This window comes from Silene latifolia, chromosome 5 (assembly GCF_048544455.1).
Source record: "Silene latifolia isolate original U9 population chromosome 5, ASM4854445v1, whole genome shotgun sequence".
Taxonomy (NCBI): domain Eukaryota; kingdom Viridiplantae; phylum Streptophyta; class Magnoliopsida; order Caryophyllales; family Caryophyllaceae; genus Silene; species Silene latifolia.
The window spans coordinates 88252753-88280396 of NC_133530.1; the positions used below are offsets into that span (position 1 = coordinate 88252753).

At 35.8% G+C, this 27644-nt stretch overlaps 3 protein-coding genes and 1 long non-coding RNA gene across 9 annotated transcripts; 1 reads left to right on the forward strand and 3 right to left on the reverse strand.

Moving 5' to 3' along the window:
• Positions 1 to 1076: 1076 nt before the first annotated feature.
• LOC141656227 (uncharacterized) lies at positions 1077 to 2175 on the reverse strand. The gene is made up of 3 exons (XR_012548433.1): positions 1730 to 2175; positions 1384 to 1474; positions 1077 to 1232 (listed from the first exon to the last, which is right to left on the reverse strand). It is a non-coding gene; the product is annotated as an uncharacterized LOC141656227 (long non-coding RNA).
• A 1481-nt stretch (positions 2176 to 3656) lies between these two features.
• LOC141657796 (PH, RCC1 and FYVE domains-containing protein 1) lies at positions 3657 to 14897 on the forward strand. Of its 2 annotated transcripts, XR_012548866.1 has the most exons (10): positions 3658 to 4387; positions 6999 to 7085; positions 8569 to 8658; positions 8912 to 8992; positions 9099 to 9293; positions 9397 to 11508; positions 11739 to 11885; positions 12322 to 12707; positions 13109 to 13329; positions 14127 to 14897. XR_012548866.1 is itself a non-coding variant. In XM_074465135.1 (9 exons), the coding sequence occupies exons 1-9, from the start codon at positions 4325 to 4327 to the stop codon at positions 13239 to 13241; spliced, it is 3294 nt and encodes a 1097-aa protein (XP_074321236.1). In that variant the 5' UTR covers positions 3657 to 4324; the 3' UTR covers positions 13242 to 13505. The 2 variants fall into 2 exon arrangements, 1 of the variants encoding a protein (XP_074321236.1); XM_074465135.1 differs by lacking the exon at positions 14127 to 14897 and having other exon boundaries at positions 3657 to 4387; positions 13109 to 13505.
• On the reverse strand, positions 13838 to 19768 carry LOC141657798 (uncharacterized protein At5g02240). 4 transcript variants are annotated; one of them, XR_012548868.1, is made up of 9 exons: positions 19395 to 19766; positions 18112 to 18224; positions 17978 to 18031; positions 17813 to 17897; positions 17326 to 17431; positions 17132 to 17218; positions 16624 to 16721; positions 16209 to 16404; positions 15755 to 16103 (listed from the first exon to the last, which is right to left on the reverse strand). XR_012548868.1 is itself a non-coding variant. In XM_074465138.1 (9 exons), exons 1-9 carry the CDS (start codon positions 19678 to 19680, stop codon positions 16023 to 16025), a joined length of 1020 nt encoding a protein of 339 aa, XP_074321239.1. In that variant the 5' UTR covers positions 19681 to 19766; the 3' UTR covers positions 15755 to 16022. The 4 variants fall into 4 exon arrangements, 3 of the variants coding, with proteins under 3 accessions (XP_074321240.1, XP_074321239.1, XP_074321241.1); XM_074465138.1 differs by having other exon boundaries at positions 16209 to 16318; XM_074465139.1 differs by lacking the exons at positions 15755 to 16103; positions 16209 to 16404 and adding an exon at positions 13838 to 14088 and having other exon boundaries at positions 19395 to 19768.
• A 413-nt stretch (positions 19769 to 20181) lies between these two features.
• LOC141657797 (uncharacterized) lies at positions 20182 to 27077 on the reverse strand. Of its 2 annotated transcripts, XM_074465137.1 has the most exons (13): positions 26856 to 27077; positions 26699 to 26743; positions 26194 to 26304; positions 25878 to 25964; positions 25066 to 25161; positions 24061 to 24156; positions 23585 to 23671; positions 23146 to 23229; positions 21960 to 22001; positions 21661 to 21730; positions 21343 to 21550; positions 21096 to 21230; positions 20182 to 20295 (listed from the first exon to the last, which is right to left on the reverse strand). In XM_074465137.1, exons 1-12 carry the CDS (start codon positions 26882 to 26884, stop codon positions 21103 to 21105), a joined length of 1083 nt encoding a protein of 360 aa, XP_074321238.1. In that variant the 5' UTR covers positions 26885 to 27077; the 3' UTR covers positions 20182 to 20295; positions 21096 to 21102. The 2 variants fall into 2 exon arrangements, 1 of the variants encoding a protein (XP_074321238.1); XR_012548867.1 differs by lacking the exon at positions 24061 to 24156 and having other exon boundaries at positions 20182 to 20274; positions 20972 to 21230.
• Between the last annotated feature and the right edge of the window lie 567 nt (positions 27078 to 27644).

Here is a 27644-nt window from a genome sequence, read left to right on the forward strand (position 1 = left end):
GAATGTGAGATCGGTAAAATCTGCTATCGTAAAGTAATTAATGACTTTGAAAATAAGTGTAGTCGATGTTGTGAATTAATTTCAGTTAGTCTGTCTAATTTCAATTAGTCTTTTGTACGATTGTGTTATATACTACTCCGTATTATATAAATACCAAAAATAAATCATAATAAATACCAAAAATAAATCTTAATCTTAAAAGATAGACTTTATAATAAATTTTAGTAAAATACAAATACCAATCAATATAAATATGAAATCTTCGTACGTTCTTATAATCAAATATATTCACAAATTTATATTGGTCGATTTTTTTTTTTACCAAATTTATCAGACGTAGTATATGGGCTTCTAAAACCACTTGATTATGATGCTTTTGTTGTATTTTGATTTTTGAGTCCATTATCTTGGTTGAAATAGCGCATGTCTTTCAGACAACTATTCCATCTCTTAGTTATTTGAGAATCAATTTAGAAGAGGAAGCAAGACTATGGAAACGGCGGTGTGTGCCAGATGATTGTATAAGTTTTTCACTAATTGTTTTTTTCTAAGACTAATATTATTATTTTAATTAAAGTGTTTCAAAAAACTTGGAGTTTCTAGAATTTAATGAAAGTCATGCTGATGTTAAATATTTTTTTTTTAACAAAAAACGATTAACATTGATTTGCCTTATCTTATTGTGTGAGTTTAAGGCTTTGTCATTTTAGTATTGAGACGACTACCAATTGTAAGTTTAGTAATTTTATGTCTTACTCTTTCCTGGTTTTTTATGGAGACATCATAAAATCGAAATAAAAAAAATCAGATTTATTTATTTCTAAGGTTATTTTAATTTTTTTTAGGTCATATAAATATAATTAAAAGGCAAACTTGATGAGTTTACGTGGATCTCTTGTAACAAAAATTCATACTTGGCATTCATAGGATTTACTATACTTTTAACATGTCCTTAACCAATTCATTATGTAAATTATGTTTAGCTCTTCCCCTCTCTCTATAAACACCACGCTAAAGCATATGAATACTGTTTATGTTCACAAAGACTTTCTTATACTTTATAAGAGTTTCGAGATATTTGAAAAATAAATTATTTGGATTGAACGCCTAAAACCAAAATTTTTACATAAATGGAGCGTAAATAGAGAACATATATGCTTCAATGAACTTAAATTAACAATTTTTTGTTGTTTACATAAGCATACATATACATGTCATCGTTTTTTCATCACCTACAAAAGCAAATAAAACATTAGTAACCATCATTATCATTGATATTTCATGACCAGATATTTGATCTTTATTGTAGCAACCACGTAATTAGCATTTATACTTATATAGATAAGTCAAATAGAAACCGGGATAGAGGGAGTATGTCCTTACAATTTGACATTACACAAATCTCGCAAGCGATCGACTCACCCTCGTCAACTTGCATCAGAGTAGGACCTTTGTACTTCCGTCGCTAGACAAACTGTTAATAATCACAAAAATTATAAGATTCTATTAATTAAGACATAAATGCACATCGTGAAAAAACAAAAGAAATTTAGAACCACAAAACAACCAACACATATAAACATAAATGTTAGATAAGAAACTCATTAAGATTAATTAGATGACATCAACGGAAAATAAATTGAAATTACTCTTAAACATAAAAGTGATCCATTATAAGTTTATAACCATAAAATTTATGAAATTCTGATGTTAAGTCAAAGAAACTCACCCGTAAAGGTATATATTTGTGATAGCATATTTTCATCCATGTACATCGGGGTAACTGGTAAGCTCTACAAAACAAAGAAACATTGAGTAATAAGCACAAGATTAATATTAAAATAAAGTTAAAGGAGTTATAACATGAAAAGGTACCAAATTTCATAGATGGAAGAATTGAAGAACCGTGAAAGAGGTGTTTATTTATATACATATACTAAGGTTGAATTTTGATTTAATCACACTTCTAATGCTAATGAAATTGGGAAGCTACAGCTAATACATATTTGTTTTAATTTTTATTTTTTATAATTGTAGTGTACGGAAAGTCTATCTTATCATTATTATTATCATTACTTATCTTTTAAATTATTAAATTAATTAGGTATTTATAAAAAGTTGGAGTCTCTAGAATTGCCTGAAAAAAGCCTCTTTTATATATATATATATTGATTACTTTAGATTTTTATAAATTTTTTAGAAAATATATCTAAAAATAGCTTAAATATGAAACTATTAATCCTAACCGTGAACCCACAAGAAATTTGTTATTTTTGTTATAATAATGACTCCAACCAGACCATACTTCTCACTCGATGGATAGAGCGAATCCAATCCGGATATGAATCCGTTTTATGTGATCTATAACTAATTAGAATGATCCGATTACCATCACATGTAAAGGTAGTGATTATGTCACTCATAACAATTAATTACATTGTTATGTTGCAGAAATCATTTTATTGCGGGGAAAAAAATTCCAATGTTACCAGTTATCCGTAAGAATTACCGAAGACAAAAGAACGAGAAAGAACTTGATCCAAACCTGAAAACATAAGAAAATTTATAATGACAACTTGATTCGATATATAATGGCTCTCCAATCAAGTATGCTATTTAGACTTAGCAAAACTACCCCAACCTGAAATTGAAAATCGACTTGAATTGTAGAACCCTATATTGGTTTGACAGCCGAATTGACTCGACTCGTTTTGAGTTGAATCGCCTTATTAATCCGATCTGAAACCCTCCGACTTCAAAATGACGCGATTATGAATAACTTGAATTGACCCCTTAACTTTGTTTAATGGTGAAATTAGGCCCCTTAACTTTCAATTGTAGCAATCAAGCCCCATAACTTTAACAAAAAATGAAATTCAACCCAACTTTTATTTTTCACTTAAATTTCAACAAAATATCATTTTATATTGATATTATACAACTAATATATATAAAAATTACTAATTTTAACCTTCTTAATTTATATAAATTTAGTTATTTAAACAAAATAAAAAATATGATACAATTTTATGAATTATTCTTACATTTAGAATAAATTGTCTAAAATTGTAAAATTATAAAAAATACTCGTTATTACAATTATAGATTGCATAAAATTTATAAAGTTATAAAATTAAATTTTATATTTGATTAATTGGATTATAAAAATGAATTTTGGTGGAATTTCATGAAAAATTAATAATGGCGATTTAATTTCACTTTTGACTAAAGTTAAAGGGGCTTAATTGCTACAATTGAAACATAAAGAGGCCTAATTTCACCATTGAACAAAGTTAAGGGGACAAATGGCCACTTACGCGTATATAAAAATAAACATAAGTCATCAAACCTAATATATAAAATAGGTAATTCTCCAAAACACACTAACTAAAATGATCCGCTCCGAGATGACTCGACTCAAGTGACCCAAAATGACTCGCATCAATATACCAGGAACAAGAAATAACCGATCAGACTCGAAATAAGACACACTCAAACTTACTTGACCCCAACTAATCCCACTGAAACATGAATTAAACACGATCTGACTAATCTAATCACCAGACCTGAAACTCAACCGAACTCGACTCGATTCGAAATGTGATATTGACCTAAGAAAAACATGAATTAATTCCTCCGAAAAAGAAAGAAAAAGAAGGACCACAAACAAAAATTATTTCCTTTAATTTTTGTTCATCATCTTCATTCTCTCTCCTTCTCATTACTCATTAGTCATTTCCCCTTTCTCTCTTTTTTCCTTTTTTCCTTTTTTCCTCTTTAACGCAAACTTGGACTACTCTCCTCACTCTTCCTCTCTCCTTTTCAACTCTTCGAATCACTGAGATTCTCTCTTTTTCATCATTTTCACGCATTCATCACCATCATACATTCAACATTCATCATCATCATCATCATCATCAAATTCATCATCATTATCATAATTTTTGCTATAATCAGTTCGTAGTGTTGTTCTAATTATCGTAATTGTTAGTAATTTTTTTGAATTTTTTGCGGCGGAAGTCAATCGCCGTTTGACTTTACGTAGACTGACACTACTACTACAATCATTCTACTTGATTTCGATTTTTTCCGAAATTATCAGGAAATTGAGCTGAAATTAGCTTCAAATTTCGGCGTGATTCGTTATGTAATTGATTGAGGAAATTATGAAGTTATGAACAGTTGTTAATTTTGAGATTTTTGAAGAAAATTAGTTGATTTATGGAGTATGGAAGGAGTTGATTGTTTTGAGAATGGATGATTATTTGAGATTAATTTTTGGTGATTTGTTATGATTTAGATTAGTGATTTTATTGTCGAAAATATGGATAGAATCACATCGGATCTTAGTCGCAGTAACGGTACAAAAGAACGAGATACGGAACAGGTAATTTCGCATCTTATTGATTAATTAATTTGTTTAATTTATGTATTTAAATTAGTTTATTTTGTGTTTTGAATTACTATAAATTTTGTTAGTATATGATGTATATCGAGTTCTTTTTGTTGTATTGTTTGATCGTATGTATAATTTGGAATGCTTGATGATTAGTTAGTTAGTAGTAGGAGTAATAATTCGTATCGTGATGCATAGCGTGGATTGTACTAGTTGATTGATTGGTGGAACAATAGTTCGGAGCTTGTGGAGCGTGTGCTGACGTGCTTTTGAGTGAAAATGCTCTTGGAGCATGCTGTAGAATTCGGATTTTAGAGCGGAGAAAATCAGATAATTTATGTTGTTAGCGTATTGTAGGATTGTACTAAAGGATGACACGGTGTTGGTAAGAAGAGTAATTATTCGTGTCGTGATTATAAGGTGTTTCTAATTCTGCGTACTGTGGATTGTACTAGTTGATAGATTGGTGAAACAATAGTTCGGAGCATGTGGACCATGTCTTGATGTGCTTTTGAGTGAAAATGATCTTGGAGCATGCTGTAAAATTCGGATTTTAGAGCGAAGAAAATTGTTAGCATTTATTGAGCTGAGAGCAAGATTAGTTTGTTTGTGGTAATTAATAGAATGAAAGAGATAGGAGTTGGCTTGTGAGATGTTTTAGCCATTTATGTTTTGGTTCCTAATTAGAAATAAGTGGGTATCAGTTTTGCGCCAAAGCTGTTTAATAAGGGTTGAGTGTCGAATGAAAATGCTCTCTGATAATGGTTAGGAATTAAAGCTGGAGACCGGAAAACCCTAACCTACCTAGAGCAATATTTTGTATATTTATGTACTCGAACAGATACTTGTCTTACATGAGAATTATTGTATTTTTGTTTCTCAACGAAGATTTATAAAAATGAAGATTGTTTGGTATGGAAATGCCTAGATGTCGCTTTACTTGAGAAGCATCTGATAGATCGAGTTTCTTTAGTGGAGCATATTTTTCTTTGTCAATAACAAACACATGTTCTAGTATATCACCAGTATTTGTAGGTATGACTACCAAAATACACCGATAGCTTAAATATAACCCCATATCCCATTAGAAGTCTATTCTCATCTACCGAACATCCATTATATGCGTACCTGATCCGTATACAAATTATTATGGGGAGTAGAATCAACTTGGACAGCCTTGGAAGTCACAACAATTTATGAAGTCTTCTTTACAACGAGGGTTGACAAAAAATCTTCTCTGGACTTGTTCAGGCAAGTTTTACTTGCCAATTAACTGGGGAGTATAGACTTTTTTTATTAAGATAAAATACGGTGGTATTCATTAAGGGACACCAAGGCGGTGAAGCCTAGGATACTTACACTTATTGTATTAGGTGTCAGAATTGTGATCAGGAAAACCGTGACCTACCTAGAGCAGTATTTTGTATATTTATATACTCGAGAAGATACTTACGAGTATCTTACATGAGAATTATTGTATTTTTGTTTCACAACGAGAGTTATAAAAGTTGAGATCGTTTGGTATGGAAATGTCTGGATGTCACTTTAGCACGAAAGGAATCTGGTAAATCCCTAGAATTACTCCGGGAGAGGATATTTTTCTTTGTCACTAACAAACACAGGATCTAGTACATGATCAGTATATGTAGGTCAGTAGGTATGACCGTATGACTACCAAATACCCCGAATCCTTCAAATATCACCCTATATCCAGTAAGAAGTCGAGTTTACCTACCTAACGTTCACTTTACGCATACCTGATCCGCATAAAAAATAGTGGCGGAGTAAAATCAACTTGGATAGCTGTGGAAGGCACAACAATTTAAGAAGACCTCCTTACAACGAAGGTTGACAAAAAATCTCTCTGGAACTGTTCAGACAAGTGTTACTTGGCAATTAACTGGGAAAAATAGATTTTTTCTTATAAGATACTCCGTATAATATTAATTAAGGGACACCAAGGAGGTGATGCCCATGTACAGAAAGATAACTGAAGAGCATAGATTCGCATCAGCTGTTCTAACTGAGGGCAGTTTACACTTTAGCAACAATGTTCTTGTTGTTTGGTATCTTAAATATGTGTTTGATTTAGCATCATATATTGTATTTGTCAAAGCTACGGTTCAAATACTAGTTGTACACCTGCAAGGCATGTGCTACTATAACGAGACATCCTTTAAATTCAAATTTCGGAATTTGTTGTGCTAGATATATGCATAGCAGTCTTCTAGGATGGTAAATTCACACACGAGTGTTGGATACTCACAGTTTACAGAATCTAATAATTTTAAGCATAGTAGCATGATAGGATGTTAGGAGAGTATTTGCTGCACTCCAAAGGAAAATTCCCATGTACGCTTTACTTGCAGTCTGTCAAAACCCTATTAAATAATGAATACATGGAGATTTAGACCTTTTTTAACCACGTAATCATGTATCAAGAAGACGCTCAGTCCGAGCAAAACTCTCGACAATACCCATGAAATCGTTGAGCTAAAGCTGATGTAGAATTTATTTTGATCTAGGTTCTTATTCTCTCCTTATGATGTGTACACTATATTAAATTGGTCTAATTATTATTCCTCCCTAAATTTTGCATCAGGCAATAACTGCGCTTAAAAAAGGTGCATATCTTCTTAAGTATGGAAGACGAGGAAAGCCAAAGTTCTGTCCATTCCGGCTATCCAATGTGAGTTCTTCTCGCCTTTTGGGTTTTTCATTCTTGGATAAAAAGATGCAACAAGTTTTTACTGGATCTGGTCTTCCGTAAATGACCTTTGTGAATTTACTGTAGGCTATTTGCAAGTATGGAATAGCTACTAGAAAGATACTGAAATCCAGGGAAATATATGCTATCGTTATCATAACAATTGAATTATTCCCTCCATTTTCCTAATTTTTTCCCATTTGCTTTATTGCGGTCTCCAAAGCGTACCTTTGACCGTATTTTCGACATCTATATGTTACTTTTTTTTGTCGAAATTTTTTTTCTTAAAAGATGTCTTGATGTTAATCGTAGATGTTTTTATTTTATAAATATAGTTTTTATTCTCCAACTTATTTACGGTCAAAGTTCGGAAACTTTGACCTCCAAAAGCAAATGGGAAGAAAATAGGAAAATGGAAGGAGTATAAGCAAACTTGTGAGCAGGTCAAAATGGAACATCATATACATTGTATAAATGTATTGCAAGTTATTCTTAAAAGCATTGAAAGACTACACTCTACAGTTGTTCCTTTGCCATCCTTCAGATTTACAGGGTTATCATATAGATTAAATTGAGAGATACACTTTAAATCTTTAAAGCTTTTACTATATCTGCTTTCTTATTTTCAGCCTTCTTTCCAAAAATTTTGGGTCAAAAGATTGTGGTTATGCTAGCATTACCCCTCTGATCCTCTGACTCACCTGATGCTTTTAAGATTCAACATTCATACCCATCTTAAAATAGCAATTTGTTACCTTCCGTAGTTCTGTTGAGAACTCATTGAATTCCTAAAACAATTTTCACTAAAATAACTAACAGAGGAAATGTCTTAAATTTACTACATTAATAAAAAAAGGCTGGATGCATGAATTAGGATATGTTGGACAGGATATTTGATATGCGTGTTTTATACTACAGAGAGGATTTCTATGATTCATGTATTGATCTTTAGATGACTCGAGAGTAAACCTTTCGTAGTGGATTCTACTCATGAGAATCTTTAATTGTAGTGTAGTAGGAAGATGTAGCCACAACCGTGACTTTGTTGTGTCAGGTCTTTCCACTTAATATTTTCGAGGGTGTGTTTGAGTTCTTAGGTTGGTGCTAATTAACGAGTATTCATAATGGAGTTGTTTCATGGTGTAGGCTTAAACCATGGTTGCGTATTTTGTAGTATGCCCTATACTAAAATGTAATGCAGATATGCAATATGTGGTACGTACAGATGCTCAAATGCATATATTTTAATAAAACGCCATGATATGGATGCCCGATTAATTCTTCGATCTGCTGGGGGTTGAGCGAATCTGGTTACCTAGGCCAAACCACTCTAATTTTTTGTGTGCATTTGTTCCTCCTTTTTTATGCGTGCACGCTAATTTTTCAACAAATTCATTACTACTTTACATTTGGGTCTGTAACAATACTTGTTCTAATATTTTGAATTGCTAAATGTTACTGTCAGGATGAGTCTATTTTGATATGGTTCTCAGGGAAAGAGGAGAAACAGTTGAAGCTAAATCATGTTTCCAGAATTATATCTGGTCAGCGAACGGTAATGTCCTCTTACAACATAATGTTTTTGTTCAAGAGTATTTGAAGTGAAACTTGTTCATAAGACCTATAAAGTTTTCATTACGGCCTCTTGAAGTCGTTTTTGTTCTACGAATGTATTGTGCTCCCTATTTTAGTGATGGGGCTTAAGTTCTTGGGTGCAAGAGTTATCGGATTCTATTCTATCTGCTTCCTCCTGTACTATATATATCTATGTTAATAACTTAATATTTGCTTATCTTTTTTCCCTTCAGCCTATATTCCAAAGGTATCCTCGACCTGAGAAGGAGTACCAGTCATTTTCTCTCATATATAATGATAGATCATTGGACTTGGTAAGATTTCCTGAAAGCTTTTCATAAAGGTGTTAGGGATACTCAATATTGCCGTGCCTTCTAGCATTCTTTTCAAATGATTTTCACAGAGTAATTTTATTTTCAGATTTGCAAGGACAAGGATGAAGCTGAAGTATGGTTCAGCGGTCTCAAAGCATTAATTGCGAGAAGCCATCAAAGGAAATGGAGGATAGAGTCAAGAAGTGATGGTATTCCGTCTGAAGCAAATAGCCCACGGGCAGATACACGTAGAAGCTCCCCTTTGCACTCTCACTTTGCTAGCGGCGACAACTTGCAAAAGGTATGTTCCATGCTAATCTAGAAAAGGTAATAAAAAAAGATTTGTTTCTTTCTTAATACATCTAACAAGTTAAGTTAATAATTAAGTCCTAAATCATATTCAGGATAGCACTGACCACCTTCGGCTCCATAGTCCATATGACAGTCCACCAAAGAATGCTTTAGCTTTAGACAAGGTATTCTCTGACGTAATGTTCACTGTTCCTCCAAAGGGGTTTTACCCATCAGATGCTACTGCTGGATCTGTCCATTCTTTGTCATCAGGATCAGATAGTGTATACAGTCACATGAAGGTCATGGCTAATGATACATTTAGAATGAGTCTGTCTAGTGCAGTTAGCTCATCAAGTCAAGGCTCTGGGCATGATGATGGGGATGCTCTGGGTGATGTTTTCATCTGGGGGGAAGGCATAGGAGATGGTTTTCTTGGTGGTGGAGCACATAGAGTAGGAAGTTGTTCAGGTAACAAGATGGATTCTTTGTTGCCCAAAGCCTTAGAATCAGCTGTAGTCCTTGATGTTCAGAACATAGCTTGTGGTGGCCGACATGCAACTGTAGTTACTAAACAAGGGGAGATTTTCTCATGGGGTGAGGAATCTGGCGGCAGGCTAGGGCATGGAGTTGATGCTGATGTGTCACATCCAAAGCTCATAGATACTCTAAGCAATACCAATATTGAGCTTATAGCATGCGGCGAGCATCATACTTGTGCTGTCACTCTTTCAGGTGAACTATACACCTGGGGTGATGGTGGTCTTCTTGGGCATGGGAATGATGTGAGTCATTGGGTACCAAAAAGAGTGAATGGGCCATTGGAAGGCATACATGTTTCGTATATTGCTTGTGGACCCTGGCACACAGCTGTTGTGACTTCTGCTGGACAATTGTTTACTTTTGGTGATGGTACATTTGGTGCTTTAGGCCATGGGGACCGTAAAAGTATTTCCATTCCAAGAGAAGTAGAGTCCCTCAAGGGTCTTCGTACAGTTCGAGCGGCTTGTGGTGTCTGGCATACCGCTGCAGTTGTGGAGGTTATGGTCGGGAATCCGGGGTCCAGCAATTGCTCTTCAGGGAAACTGTTCACTTGGGGTGATGGGGATAAAGGTCGACTCGGGCATGGTGACAAAGAAGCAAAACTTGTGCCAACATGCGTTGCGGCTCTGGTTGAGCCTAGTTTTTGTCAGGTAGCTTGTGGACATAGCATAACAGTTGCCCTTACAACTTCAGGCCACGTCTACACTATGGGGAGTCCGGTTAATGGGCAGCTGGGAAATCCTCAGAGTGACGGGAAGCACCCTAAACGTGTCGAGGGAAAGCTCTTCAGGTGTTTTGTGGAGGAAATAGCCTGTGGTGCTTATCATGTTGCTGTTTTAACCTCACGAACGGAAGTATATACTTGGGGCAAGGGTGCCAATGGGCGATTAGGTCATGGAGATTCAGAAGATAAGAACACTCCAACATTGGTAGAGGCTCTGAAGGACAAACAAGTTAGAAGTGTTGCTTGTGGCACTACCTTCACTGCTGCAATCTGCCTCCATAAGTGGGTCTCAGGTGTTGATCAGTCAATGTGTTCTGGTTGTCGCCTTCCTTTTAACTTCAAAAGGAAGCGTCATAATTGTTATAACTGCGGCCTTGTATTTTGTCATTCATGTAGCAGTAAAAAGTCCCTTAAGGCAGCTATGGCACCAAATCCGAATAAGCCTTATCGTGTCTGTGATAGTTGCCTCGCTAAAATTCGGAAAGCAATTGAGACTAATGCTCTATCACATGCCTCAAGTAGAAGAGGAATTGTGAATCAGGGGATTGAGTTGAATGAGAGAGATGGGAAGTTTGACCCAGGATCCAGGGATCAGCTAGCTAGATACTCTGCAATGGATTCAATGACCCCGGTTGAAGGCCGGACAAAGAAAAACAAGTATGAATTTAATAGTAGTCGTGTATCACCTGTGCCAAATGGAGGTTCTCAATGGGGAGCTAATATAACTAGATCTTTTAACCCTACGTTTGGATCATCCAAGAAATTTTTCTCCGCTTCCGTTCCTGGGTCAAGAATAGTGTCTCGAGCAACATCACCAATCTCAAGACGGCCTAGTCCACCCCGTTCAACAACTCCTACCCCAACGCTCTCGGGACTAATGTCTCCATTAGTAACCCTGGATAATGCCAAGATGACCAATGATGGCCTAAGCCAAGAAGTTTCCAGATTGAAAGCTCAGGTATGAAGCCCCCGCTTCTACATTTGGTACTAGCATCTGTGCTTGATATATTATCTTGTTTTTGTTTTTTCGTTTAGTTTTCCTACAAAATTGTAATAGTTAGAAGTTTATTCACTTACGATTAGAGAAAGTATGGCTCGATGAGAGCCGAGTGAAGGGAAATGAAATAGATGTATGGTAGAGTTTGACTTTAGTTTGATTTATTTTTGTTTATATTTCTGTTGTAATAGGTGGAAACTCTAACTCGCAAAGCCCAGCTTCAAGAAGTGGAGCTGGAAAGAAAAACCAAACAACTTAAGGAGGCGATATCAATAGCTGGTGAAGAGACTGCTAAATGCAAAGCGGCTAAAGAAGTGATCATGTCTTTGACTGCTCAGGTATCATTTAGATAACTTTCATGTCTTGGTCTTCTGTAATTTAGAAATCCCCCAACGTATGGGTATAACTTTTGTCAAATGGTTCCTTTTCCTTGTAGTACGCTGCACAACTGATCATTTGTTAACATAATGATTTTGATTGTCTGGTTTCTCATGCTGGAATTGGTATAGTGATCCTTCACTGGCACTTATCTGTGACCTATGTTACTCTGACTCATCATATTATCTCGTGTTACCACGTACCATGTCCAACACTTGGCAGTGTTGGCACTCGTACTTGAGTATGACGTTCTGTACAAACACTGAGTTTTTCATAAAATAGCTCAGTCCGACACGTGTATCTGATAATTCTTCTCGAGCTCGAGTAACATAGTGTATGACGTTAAACGTGAAATTGGTCTGACAAATTGTTCTATAAATTCTATATTTGAAACAGTTGAAAGAGATGGCTGAAAGGCTGCCTGTTGGAGCTACACAAAACAGCAGATCTCCTCCATTTTCTTCTCTTTCCTCCACCCCTACTTCGGCTGACATTTCAAAGATCTCACTTGACAAGCTTAATGATCAGATAGCGCCTAGTCTCCTGGCAGATTCAAATGGTTTTAATGGGCTGGTTCTATCAAACGGGTCAGCTACACCAAGCAACCGTAGCTCTGAACAAAGCAAAGTAGGTGTTTCAGAAGCAACAAGAAATGGGAACAGAACTAGAGAGGGTGAACCTCGTCCGGAGAACGAATGGGTGGAACAGGATGAACCTGGTGTATATATTACGTTTGTCTCCTTGCCAGGGGGTATAAAGGATCTAAAACGTGTTCGTTTTAGGTGAGCAAATTTCTTTTTCCTAAAGCTGTTTTTGTTCAACTTAAATGACTAGCAATGGAAAAATACAAATTTCCTTATGAGACACTCTTTCGACAATTATTATGAGACTGACCCATTCTAATGGGTTTATATCCCAACTTCAGTTTTTAGTGGGTTAGTAGGTATATAGGCGAGGATTTCAGTTGAATTAGGCTTTGTCTCATATTTGATAATACGAATGCGCCTCTAAGAGACTAATTGGAAACAAAATGATAGAAACAAACTCTTATCAAATGTGTCTTGTAAATTTGTATCGGGTGTCCTTTCTTTAGTTCCAATGTCATTACTGAAAATATCTAGTCTTTGTTTGTTGGTTAAGGTGGCATTTGACAGTTACTAACTATTGAAATTCTGCAATGTAGTCGGAAAAGGTTTAGTGAAAAACAAGCAGAAAAGTGGTGGGCAGAAAACCGTGCAAGAGTATATGAGAAATACAATGTTCGAACAGCTGACAAGTCAAGTGTTGGTGTTGGGAGCGAGGACTTAGCTCATTGATAACTGTAAATGACATGTCGGCTAATTTAGCCCATTCTTTCCACGGAGTATGCAGTGTTCTTTCACCAAATTATAATATCTTAATCAGGTTCGTTCACTAGTTCTCCAATCCTTTTCTTTTTTACCCCTCTTTCTTGGTTTCACCCAAATTTATTTCTGGGTTTCATCCAAGTTTAGTTCTTGCTAATTGAGTGTATATCAATTTTGCTGGCTATTGTCATGTAAATTCTGATTAATGAAAGCAAATTTTAGGTTTTGAATCTACTCTACCCTTTTCTCAATAATAAAGAAAAAATACCGTATGTAATGTACTACTCCGTGATATGTAAATGTAAGAGTATGTACAATAAGAGCACTCCAAAGTGCACGATTTTCTCGATCCAGAGAACTAAAAGTTGGGTTTCTATGTTTTCCATAACGAAAAAAAAAATCACGTAGTTAGGTTCCTCACCTCTCCATTAAACGTGGGCAATTACTAATGATACAAATGCGTACTAGTGGGAAAGTGAAAGCAATTTATTTTTTTAAAGTTCTTTAAGATGTTGATAGGAAAGAAGTGAGCCTGTAGGGTTAAAGTTACTATTTGTTCTCAAGGAGAAAGAGAAAAAGAGTGTAAATTTGAGCAAAGCAAGTGTTCTCCTCTTTTGTGCTAGTGTATACGGTCAAACATGTTGATATTCTTCAGTTTAATCTCGGACAGTTTATGGAGTAAAAAAAATAATTTTCAAAAAATTTGAACTTGCTCCCAGTTTTTTTTTGCTGGGGCCATTGCTACTGTCCCCGCCTCCTTGCAGCGTTGCAGACATCGTCATGGCTGATGTGTATACTCGCCTCATGAAACACGAATCTGCAAAAATTAAATAGATGTAATCTTGTGTTATGCAGATGAAGCATATATCTCCCACTGTTTCCATCACAAATCAGCTATTTGGTGAGCTATTGATTCTTTATACTCTCAGTTTCTCCGCAACTCAGGTGTCGCATGCTCTGGGATGTAAGTATTGTTGAAGGACGCGTTAATATCCCTAACAAGGACCCTTTTTGTGCCACACTGCTTCTCAACTAGCCGCCTAGGAACGTTTTAACCCACATTATTGCTATAGAGATGTCAATATTTGTGTGCTACATTAGTTCACTGTTTGCTATAGGATTAGTTTATACCACCGCGAATCATGTGCATCCCTACTATACTAGCCAATTTATCGCCTCTGTAGCATTGACCTCAGAAGCTGTCCTTGTGCATGAAATTATATAGCTCATTCATTTTCAGCTTTTGCGAGATCATCTCACTAGAGTTGAGGTTGTTAGGAACAACTGGTGGGTATACTAGACCAATTTTTGTGCCATGTGAACCCGTCCGTGGGTGAAAGATTTAATCGCACGGCAGTGGTTCCTTCCTTCATTGCACTTTTACCACAACAGATGTCGAAACTGATTGCTGCATCTGTTTCATGCGTGAATAGTTTCGATATTCAGCACCTTGGGATCATTCCAAGCAGCTATAATAATAATAATAATAATAATAATAATAATAATAATAATAATGTACCGAGTAATAATTTGAGATTTGCTAGCAGCAGCTCGTATGGGAACACTTTGTGCTACACAGGCACCCGAGTAATAATTTGAGATTTCCATCCACCTATTCTTAGATGTTAGAAATTGCGTGAGCGAGCTATCACTGCATTATTTGTTTTAGGGTCAGTTCGATTGTGTACATTGCGATTTGCGATCCACCTGATCTTACAATGGAGATGCCATAAATTGCGCGAGTTATCACTTTTTTGTTTAGAGCAATTGCTATCACGAGAACAATTGAGCAATCTTATGCCGCCTGCTAACAATTTTCAATCAATATGATTCTTGCCTTTTGATTAAACCATACTCACAAAAAATAAATAAAAAAGGTAAATAATTGATTAGCGTATTTATGGTAACCGTGGGCTAATTTTACGATTTTATGCTCAGACTGGTTAATGGTCCAAATGTTTTGACGTCGTCTGAGAATTGTGAAGAAGCCGTATAGAGATGCTCAATGGCTGTGAATTATGAATTGTGATGACAACAATGGCATTGAATCAACTGTATATCCCTAAACGGTTTCTTCACAATTTCAATTTCGGTTTGGTGCCACTGCCATACATAAAGAAAGCTATTATTGGTTGGTTATCAACACTAACTTTGCCTTAAAACCGTTTTTTATATCAGCGTTCTTCTAGCCCATGAGATTTCATGAATTGTTCAATTGTTAAGGGCTGGGCACCGGTCCAAAACCGGACCGGAACTGGAATCGACAAAAATCTTACACCGGGACCGGGCGGACCGGACCAAAATTATTTTGACTACCCACTTTAATTCCAGTCCAAAAATCCGGACCGGTTGGACCAAATTAAGTCGGCATACATGTATTTTTAATTAATATTTTAAGGAAAAAAATAAATTAAAATAATTCATCGTCTTTCTGATCCGGACCGAATGTTGCCCACCCCTGAAAAGATTTGTTGTTAACAATAGTACAATACAATCCATGTACATATAATAATAATATACAACCTGCAATTCTTATCATTTTTTATACAATGTTTATGAACTTTGGCTATCCCGACTTGCTCGTATGTTTATAATTCAACTGTTACGGTAACATCACATTTTTTCTCCAGATTTCGGTATCATTCTAGTTCATACTCCATACTTGCTAATAAATAACCTACAATTCTTATCATTTAATAGTACAACATAATGACTGTCATTGAGGTTTAACCAAGAACATTAAACCACGGGTTATTGAGCAGATTGTTCCTTGATCCGGGCAGCATCAAACAATTCTCTCCACTTTTGAGGATCACTCCCCGGTCCGTCTCCCTTCATCATTCAATTCGATTTCAGGAACATAAATGGAATGGAAATAACTTACAGAAGTATCATTTAATTTCAGGCGAATTGTACGAAAACAAATGTCAGTTTTACCTTAATAGAATTAATTTCAAAAATCTCTCCTTCAGTGGATTCGATATCCAGGGACTGTATACAAGCCTCGGCTACGACAAGTCTGCTTACCTCTCCAACAAGTTTGTCACCTAACCACAATTCAACTCATTATTCAAAAGGAACATTACCCAGCTTAATGACGGTTAAATCGAGGTGTATGATTGTTTGCTGATATCTGAAAATATATAAGTTAAGTTGTAAATTCAAATTAATTTCTTCGAACCACTTTGGTCAAATAATCAGGAAGTTTTGCATCTGCCAAGGTACAACAGAATCGGACAAATTTCATGATCTTGAAAACAACCCGTAGAATTAAACACAATGGCACCCCAAATTTCAATGTTGTACAACCAAAAATATGAAACTTCGCCTTGAAGGTACAAAAGCAAATTACCTTGACCAATGAGAACAGCACGGCGCTCCCCTGCAGTTGCTTTAAGAAGAGTATTCAGATCATATGAGGTATACGGGCCATCAGTTAACCTCCCAGGTCTGGTACAAAAAAAAACGCGTTAATGATATGAATTCTCCGTATAAAACAACCACCCTGTAGTCTTTCCATCCGTTTTGATAACGAGCATTTTCCTTACAGGGAATATTCGAAACAATTTTATTCACTACTGTCTGTGTTCCAATTCTTGTTTTGCCATATGAAACGATCTCACGATAAATTTATCATGATTCCAACACAAAAATTGTATAACTATTAGTTTATTTACTTTTTAGTGAGTTAATGGGTATATATGGGTAGAGATTTTAGCTGAACTGGATCGGTCTCGCTGGAGATTCAGTTTTTGCAGCTGGGGTTAGAAACAAGCAATTAAAAACAAGCCGATGATGTGAATGTGGAACACATATGTTCAATTGAATTAAGAGAGTATGAAGCAGTAAACTTGTATTACCTGATTATGGTAAAAGGAATACCAGAACCGCGTACAAAATCCTCACCCATCTTTTTATATTTCAGGACTCCAAACAGATTCATGATGCTGCAGGATTGACAACGGTAATATTAAAATAGGTCAAAAACAGTACTCCGTATATAATTTTAATCCGATTTAGGCCAGACGTCCAAATTGTGGGGTAAAAGTCATACCTCCATGGCAGTTCATTGGACTTGGTTACACCAACAGAGGAAACAAGAACCAATCTTTTCAATGTCGGAGGAAGTATGGATACAAGATTTCTCACACCATCCCAATCTTCAAAATGGTATATGAATTCAGAAGGCAAAAGTTAGCACAAACATCATCATACATCAACGGGTATATGCTAAAACATGCTAGCTCGGTAATATTAAGGTGGGCCCACACAGCGTGAATACTAGCTCCACTGTGAGCTGTCTCGGAATTTTACTGTCGGTCAGTTCCCCGCAAAAACTTATACGAGGAAGTATTACTTCTGAGACCAGTTTACTGACCCTATAATCAAATGAGGAATATGTAAGGATTTGGGTTGCTCTCATATGTGAGGCAGTCTCATGCAAGGTTCGCTGCAATTTCCGCTACGATGGCTGTCGAAGAAAATGATTGATCATCGTGTTTACAGGTTTTAGACTTGCAAGTGTTCAAGAGACAACCAACCTACTCTTTCTGGCGTATTATCTCCGTCCCACCTCCTAGAAGGAAAAGCTGTTGTTCCTGTGCAGCATATAACATGTGTGACACCCTAAAGACAAGTTTATCAGAATTCCGCAAATATTTTCAGAGTTATCAGTACAAAAGAACTCAGACGTGAATTTGACAAACCTCAAGCATCGACGGATCAAGATCCTCTTGGTTCCTTGTGTCCCCTTGCCTTATCTGTCAAATTTCAAACTTATAATTTCTGACGGAAAACAAGTCACATTGTGGACAAAATGCAAAAGAATACAAACAGTTACCTGTAGTTTCTCGTCATCTGGTTCACCAAACAATTTGGTAGCTTTTTCAGGATCCCGCACTAAGAGACGCACTTTGATATTCCGACTGAGCAGTGATGCTACTATAATCTGCCCTGCAAAGGAAAATAAATTCAATGACCCTAAGAATAACCAACCACAAGCAACCTCGCCTCAGATAATCTCGAACAGAATCAGTAAAAAATGTAACTGACAAAACCTGTATACTACTATATGATTCCTTACATGGTCTGCGACAATTAAACGCATAGCCATCTATTTTTATGCCTCATATATTTGAATCAGTAACCTCATTTCACCATTAAATGGGCATATTAACACATTCCTCATGCTTGATCTAGCTTGGATCATTGCGAAATGCAACCCCATTATTCCAAATTGACAAATCACCTACTTTTTGGATCGTTGCGAAATGCAACTCCATTATCCCAAAAACAATACTAAGATGCGGAAGCAAGTATTCGTATGTACCAGACCTTAACCTTGTGTGACCCTAAGTCAACACAAAATTTCTGTTTTTAGAAGACTAGTGACGAAATTTTTGTCGCGTAGTACATCTAGCGACTCATAGTACACAAAACTAGGAACCGCGAACAAATAAGCGAGTAATTTTGCTTTATTTCATATAATTTCAAAGCGAAAGAATAACAAGTACTCCGTATTTGGAAACTAAGAACCGCATACAACTACGTGAGCCGTTTTGCTTTATTTCATACTACAAAGCGAAAGAATAACAAGTATTTGGAAATAGAAATCCAGTCTTGACAGTCCAACTGCTTAACATTGCATCTGCAGGTCTTATTATGCCAAATTGGGCAGCTAAAGATAAATGAATTACAATAACACAATTAAATGGACATGCTTTTCCAATCATAAACAAGATAACCCCATTTCAATGACAAGAGGAGAATAATTACCACTTTATAATTGCCAATTGGTTTTAGAGTGGAACCCTCTCGGGCCTCTGTTGTGGACTATTTCTCTTCAGTTTGGGTGCGGCCCAGGCCCGTTGTTGAATTTAACACAAAAATCCCAATTATATCTCGCTCATTTGTTTACCTTTATTTTTAACACAATCACTTACTTCTCCCTCATCACCATTTTCAACTTTATAAACTCTTAAGAAAGATGGTCTTAAACGAGACTTATTGTTTTAATTATCTACTGGAAACATTTCCAATATAAAAAAAATAAACAAATGACCGAGAGGCGTCTAAAATAAAATAAGACGAAGAAATAAAAAGTAAAGAGTAGTTGAAAATTACCAACACCACCAGAGCCACCAACAACAAGAACCAACTTAGAAGAGGAAGCAAGGCTAGAATTGGAAGCAAGGGTAGTTTGGGTATCAACAGATGATTGTATAACTTCTTCACTCACTGCATTTTTTATGGTTAATGATTTAATTGAACCAATATTCAAAGAATTAGACTTTGAATAATAATAATAACCATATTTGATGGGTTTCAAAAATGGGTGAATAAATTTTGGGTTGTTTTTATTTTTTAAAGGAAAATTGAGGATTGGAGGGAATGACAGTTGATATGCCATAGTTCATCATACACTTGAGAAGAGAAGGAGGAATAATTGAGTAACTAGAATTTTTTTTGTTTATTTATTTATTTTAGTGGTTGTTATTGAGTTTTAAATATATATATTTTTCTTTTAATTCAGAAATTTTGGATCCATACATGAAATGTTCTCCAATGCTTTAGATAACAAGAAGACGTGGGATTGAGAAATGTTTTTTTTTTTTTTTATCGAGTAAAAGAGCCCAGGGGTGTTCATCAGTCCGGGACCGAAGATCAAACAAGGGTAAAATGTTAGTTTGGACTTATGTCTTATTGTATTTGAGCATTCTCCTTGTAGATGGTTAATCATTTCTGTATTCGCCCTTGTTTGTCAGCGCGGTTTGGTGACCATTTGTTCGCTTGTTTATCTAATAAACATGTTGTGTAGTCATCTGGCATACTGCTAGCTCCGTTTAATATTACGAATTTTTAGGAATAGGTCGAGCTTTCAAATGGTTGTCTTGTCGAAATTGGTCATGAGGATGAATTATTCAATAGCATATTCGAGTTAAAAAATTGTTACATTATCTCATTAGTTAATATACTCAAAAACTAGACATTAATTCATACCATACTTCTTATGGACGACATTAATCTTAATTCATTACATACACGTCAGTGGCGTATCTAGGATTTAGATCATGGGGGTGCGGAAAGTTAATAACCAAAAGATGTCATGTGCAGATGAAATTTAACTCTCCGACAACGGTGCTCAATTTAGGCGTAAAATTTATATATATCTCATCCTTTTGAGCAATATTGTGTTTGATCCAAAACAAAGTTAACCGGAACTTAAATTCCTATATATTTATTTTAAATACTTCATATAAAGTTATTAAGTTGACGAGATTAAATTTATTCATATTATAGTAATATATACCCTCTTTTTGTTTTATAATATGTATACTAAAACGATTTATAAAATGAAATAAACGAAGTAGAACATAAACTTTGGAAGTACATATATAATTCTAAAACAACTCAATTCAAAGGATTCAACTAATAAATATGCTTAGTAAAAAACGAAGTATTTTATATGGCATTTAAATACGGCATGGTATTAAACTATTAATGACGCCAGTAATTGCAAAAGCAAAAAAATGTTCCACAAGGAGAATTGAACCCAAAATCACTCAATCAAAATACAAGGGACTTGCCACTAGACCCTTCACATTTCCTTGATACATAACTGCACTTAATATTATTTATTTCTGAAACCAAAGGGGATGCAGTCGCACCCACTGCACCCCCTTTGGCGACACCACTGATACACGTCTTCCGAAAGACATTACCTAAATTCATAACATACTCCTACGGCGATCATGTTGGCAAACCCCATATCATCCCACTGAACCCAGCTAAGTAATAACATCAATATACTCCTCAATTCAGAACAAACTCTTTAGGTAATAATATAAGTCTCCGCGTTGCGTGAACGTGTTAACAAGCCCCACACTATCCCCTTGCAGCCACCTAAGGGGTGATGAACAAACTCGGTACAATATTGGCACCCACGTTTTTCCGGAACATCTGCACCACAGCGGAATTAATCGGGTCAAATTTGGTAGATAACAAGCTACATTCAGCATTGCAAGTGTAGATTAAATTAGAAACAGTCAGTAAAGTCACAATAGTAACATACACGGTAAGGAGTCAGATTCTCCCATAGAGACGCAGCACTCAACATCAATATTAGATTTCCCATAACAACACAACTGCCCGAAGTACATCTCCACAGGAGCACTAGGGTCATCTTCCCTTTTAGCCTTGAAGTTGAAATGCGCCCTATACCCATGTGTGACCTCTCCTACTTCATATAAACAGGGCTTGACCAGCTCCAAGTTGTGACCCTGTCAAATAATCAATTCCATGTAAGGTCAGGGGGAGGGGACAAAATAGTCCGCTAAAAACATGGTTATTATATTCGGTAGCAGAATGACAGATAAATAAGAACACAAACCCGTTCACGCAGGTATGATAAAGCTGCACATGCAAACTTACGAGAAGTCTTCTCCATTTCTTCAGATTCCCTACCAAAGACAGTGGGATAAAGGCGTCAATTCCTCACCCAGCTACCCAGTTCTCATTCACAACCACGTCAATTGCAATGAAACACACCCTCCTTACTTGCATAGAGACTTTTTTAGGGCCACAACAGGAAAAAGGAGATCATAATTTCACATCCAATGGGGGCAAAAAGACTAACACGAAAAGGAATAGACATATCCATATAGAAAGAGCAAGTCCGCCTCAACATACCGGAAAAAACAGTCTTCCAGATCTTCACGCTTTTCACCAAACCTTCAATTATCAAAATTAAAAACAGGAATTCTTCAAAAGTTTGACAAAGTGGAAAAGGGCTAGCATATATACTGTATACATAGCAAATACGGGTTGATAACCGATAGTTGTACACATTACTATAACACGAATGCAGATATAGAAAATGAAGATACATCACATCAACACATTGTTTAGAATAGTTGAAAATAGCCCAATTCAATATCAGAACTGAAAACACAATACGGATAGCTACAACAAAGGTTACCCTCGAAACAATTAATCCCCAACATATCACAGCTATTTAGCTTCAGCACCGTTACATCAAGAAATGAAATAAGAAAATAGTTCACAAGAATAATCCAAACTATGGGTGACCTTTTCATATTAATCCAAACATTTGATATTGAAATTTAACTCGGTGCACAAAGCCATTATTTACAAAAGAAATACTATACTCCATACCAAATGAGTTATGAAAACTCAACAACAAAAATCTGAAGAAAGAAGTAGCGACAACCAGCAACGCTACATTCAATGTTAAGTTCATTAGTATTCTGTACAGTATTTTTATAAATCAGGGGGTGGGAGTGCATCCTCTCTAGAATCGCCCCTACTCCAATCCACCCCTCAACTCTACCTATTCGATAATCTGAAAACCACAAGTGTCTAATAATATCCTGTTATTGATACATTAAAACAAAGGCTATTTGTGACTTTTTGAAAGTGAGGGGTGCTTTTAGCGGCCCAAGGTGCCATGAAATTTAAGCATGGCCTTAACTTAATGCAAAATTGGTGAACCGAGATCCCGCATTTTCGAGTAAATATACTTTTATGCATGAGCACAGATAAATTGGTGAATTAAGAAGTGGCCATAATAATTTGGAGGATTATTCTATGGAAACAAATATTTTTCTGTAAACCATACGGAATCTAGTAAGCCTGCAAAAAATCGAAAATGAATGACCTATTCTGACACCGCAGCTACCTAGTTCCCGTTGACAACCACATCATGTGTGGCCAAATAAAAACTTAGACAACGCATGAAATGTCGGTGAAAGAGAAGTAGAGAACTTTATATCCAGTCTGGTCAAACGGGTACATAGACTTTGATGAGAAGAAATAAACAATTGCAATTAGAAAGAGAAAGAAAGCGTCAACATACCGCCTATTCTCCTTTATCTTTATTGCTTTAGGCTTCTTCTTCTTTTTCGGACGGGTGACCTCTGTATAAACCTTAATACCATTCCTTCAAATGATAAAATGAAAAAAAAAAAAAAAAAAAAAAAAAATGTTATACCAACATTATATATAATAAATGCAATAAACATTTATCTATACATTCACGTTGGGGGTCTTTTGTGGGTACTTTTGGGATTGAATGGATCCAATGTATCATCGTTAAGCTATTTTGGAATAAAGGATCTCACTCCGCCCGAACCCGCTATAATCCAGACCTCTTTTTCCCCTAGCATCAAACCAAACTGCTTAAACAGGGTATTGGGCTCTAAATAAATACATCACACACTCCAGTCACGTCCATTCCAATCTTATGAACCAAACGCCTACGTGCGCATAGAAAAGGGAAGAAGGAATCAACTTACCAGCCTACCACATAGTGCTGAGGGAAATAATCCAGATACTCGTCAGGTTCCAGCTTCAGAGAATCCTCTGGAACCTTTTCACCCGACCTGACAATCCAAAAAAAAAAAAACCAAGAATCCATTAAAGAATGATTATCAAAGTTTCCAACTTCACACATATATTTGACAGAGTTTCTTAGGGCCAGAATGCAAAAAAAGGGAACATAACTTCACATCTAACAAAGCCAAAAAAAATGGAAAAGATCCAAACAGAAACAGCAAGAATGCATGAACATACTGGAATCGAACAACAACAATTACCAAAGTTGCTAATCAATTATCTAGAGGTATATTTTTGGACTTTTCGTATACTAGAGCTTGCAAAAAGTTTAATGCTATAGGCGGAACTACGCTACAGTGACTCACTATACATGTAATCAGTCAAAAAGTGGGAGTAGACAGTTACCAACAGAAAGAGTGAGAACATCTCAACATACCGAAACACACCATTTTCCAGATTCTCCTTAGGTTTCGTTGCGTCAGACTTCTTTTGAGAAGAGGAAACCTCGCCCAAAGGAAGCTTTCCTTCAGACCTCCATGTGAAAAACACAAATGAGAATACTTCAAAATTCATCAAGGTCAATAAATTAGTAGTAGTTGGTAAAATATACAAAGTAAATATGGATAGTCGGATAGATAAAATGGGAAGCTTACATATTCTTAGAACATAAATGCAAATAGCCAAAAATGATACAACGTTAAATTGTATAGAACGGTGGACAGTTACTGGGTTCGAAGTAGCCCAGTTCAAAGATTCAATTGAAAGACAAAAACAAAAGGGTGAAACGTCCTGGAGTTGTCACTCCCTGGACAGCAGAAAACTCCTTGTAAATTGTAATGACAAGTAAGCATGAAATAACTGGGCTAAACTTTGACGAAAAGGAATAAAGTCCAACGTTGCATGATTCAGAGATCGTCTAGCCAGTCTCCGAACCAGTTCGCTCGTACCATAACCCAGTTCGTTTGTTACCTGAGTCGCCAAAATGAGCAATCTGGATCGGAGATATGGAGGGTGTGGCATATTTGAAATCAAAAGCAATAAAAGTTAAAAGATGAAGAAATTCAGAAGATACAAATGCTGAAGAAGTAATGTGCGTGGAACTATTTATTGGGAAATGGAGATATTCATTATTTTTCTTGTTCTATAGTGGTAACAAGGAGTAGTGGTTTGATGAAATAGAAAAAATGTACTCTCTTTACCATGTAAGCGTGGCAGGTTAGTGTGCATTGGGAATAGCAGTTTCTTTTCTCTCTTTTTCACAATAGAACGCGGGGCAGGTTTGTGAACCTAGTCATGACTTTCTTACAAAAATACCCTATTGGAACCTAGTTCGTGATGGGTAGCGTTTTACGAACTAGAACCCGTGACTCAAACCTAATCAACCCAAGTATTATTAGAATAAACAGTTGCAGAAAGGAAGATAAAGAAAGCTTCAACATACCTGGAAAGAAAATCTTCTGGAACCTCCTTACATTCCGTAGCTTTATTCTTTTCCAGTTGACCAGCATCCTTGCCCAGATTAAGTTTTTCACCAAACCTTAAATTGCCAAAGTGAAAAATAATCCTTCAGAGGTTACCAAGGTGAATAGGTGCAACATATTGCGCATATTAGTAGAACACAGATGCAGAAACAAATGGGGAAGGTAGATCATATTGTTTTAGAAAAGCAAAGAACAGTTGTATTATATTGACAGTAGGACAACTCAAAATTAAAATTGAAACATGATTCTTATAAAAGCAACAAAGTATCCTTAGAATCATCAATTAATCTCCTAACATATCAATACTGTTTAACTTCAGCACGGTCAATTCGAAAGATGATCCCCTCAACCCCACGAGATCTATCAAAATTTCATCGCGGAAGTGGTAATTAACCCCCTTAACTTTGGCCAATTGTGAGATTAAGCCCCATAAGTTCCAACGTAATTAAAAATTTGGGTTGAATTTCACTCCTTATATCAAAGTTACATTGGAAACTCAAGGGGCTTAATCTCCCAGTTCGTCAAAGTTAAGAAGGCTAATTGCCACTTTCGCGAAAATTTAATATATGAATCCCCAAGGTCATTAATAAATTATCCTTGACGCGAAGTGATTTGTACAATGGTTTCAGACTTTCAGTGCAAAGCGTATAAACACATAGATGGAATGACTCACCAATTTACACGTATACGGTATACTTAAATATAGTTCATCAGTAAAAGAGAATAGAGAACTAAAAATAGAAAGAGCACGAGCAAGAACGCCTCAACATACATATCTTCCAGAGGCTCCTTAGTTTCCGCTCTGGTAGGCTTCTTTCGCGAAGGAGAAACCGTGTCCAAGGGAAACTTTGCACCGGACCTTCAAATGCAAAAAGTAAAATGAGAAAGTCCATCAAAATTTACCTAAATGATTAAAATTAAGAAAAATATACCAAGTAAATCCTGATTGATAAAGAGGGAAGCTTGTACATCTTACTGGAACATATGAGTGCTATACAAGATTAAGTTGATTGAAAAATACGAAACTTTAATTTGATGAGAAGGAATAAAGAGTTTCAAATAAAAAGGAGACAGAAAGGGTAACCTACCGCGAATCACTATTACATTTCATTGCCTTAGGCTTCTTCTTATTATTCTTCTTAGAATTATTCTTTTGCGAACAAGAAACCTCACTTTCACATTCAGGATCATAGGGAAGCCTTCAAATGACAAAATGAAAAACAAGAACCAAAGGTGAACAGATGGTATACAAACAATACAAAATTTGCAACTCACATGGATTACAATTCTTGTCCTCCCTCCGTCTCAGTCATTATTTTACTATTTCACTCTACTCTAGGGTATCTCATTCATTTGTTTACCTTTCTATATCGGGAATGTTTTCTATAAGCAATTTGTTTACTTTCATTTGTTTAACTTTCTATATCGAAAATGTTTTATATAGGCAATTTGATTATGGTCCACTTGTCGGCCAATAATCAACAAAGCAAAAAAATTATACAACTAATTCCATTCCATTCCATTCCGACCTGACCTCGACTCGGAAGTGAGTTGGAAATAAAAATAGAAATAAGGAAGAAGGAATCATCATACCCGATATCATACCCGATATCATCCATTGAAAGCTTTCCACCAGACCTGATAATCCAAACAAAACAAAACAAAACAAAATAATCAAAAAACTGATTATTAAGATGAATAAATTACGATCAAAAACAAAAACAAAAACAAGAAAGCGAAGAATGAAAACCTGGATTTTAGAACTACAAAAGTCGGCATGATTTTGATTTTGACCTTGATCTTAATCACGCTCTCGCCTTAATTTAACCGCTATTTCTTTCTCGATCGATTGATTTAAAAACCTTCTTGATCTTGATTTTGATTTTGATTTTGAAACCCTAGAATTTTTCCTCGTATTCCTGAGTTTATTTGGTGTAGGAATGTTATCGGGGCTGCCTTACAGAAATAAGGCTCGTGATTTGAAAATTGAAATAACCCAACTTATATATATCCTCCGAAATCTAACCCGTAATTAATCCCATTGAAATATTAGTTAAATACTAACCCGCCACGATTCTAGTACGAAAAAAAAAAATGTAGGATTGGATTGTATAATTGTGGGATGGTAGAACAGGGTTACGACTAGTTGGAAGCCGTGCGATCGCGACGCGACGCCCCATGGATTATCTTTAACAATACGTATTGAATGTTCCAAAATTTGTTGAACAACATATCAGTAAGCGTTGGTTTACGTTGTCAAGTGGTTTTAGTAGAAAAGTCAACTAAACCTGGTTAATAAAAAAAAAGTCGAACTATGTAAAAATTTGAACGCACAAAACTTTGGGTTGGTTTAGTTGATTCTTGGTGGATCTTGATCCTCGTAACGTAAAAAGGTACTCTCTTTGGTATTAATTATATCAGTTGTATAACACCCAAAGAGATAGTTGTATTATTCAATTATGTAGTTACCTATTTTTATTGTTGTAGACACCATCTGTTTTTAGTTAACATAAAACGGCATTGCCAAAAATGTGGTTTA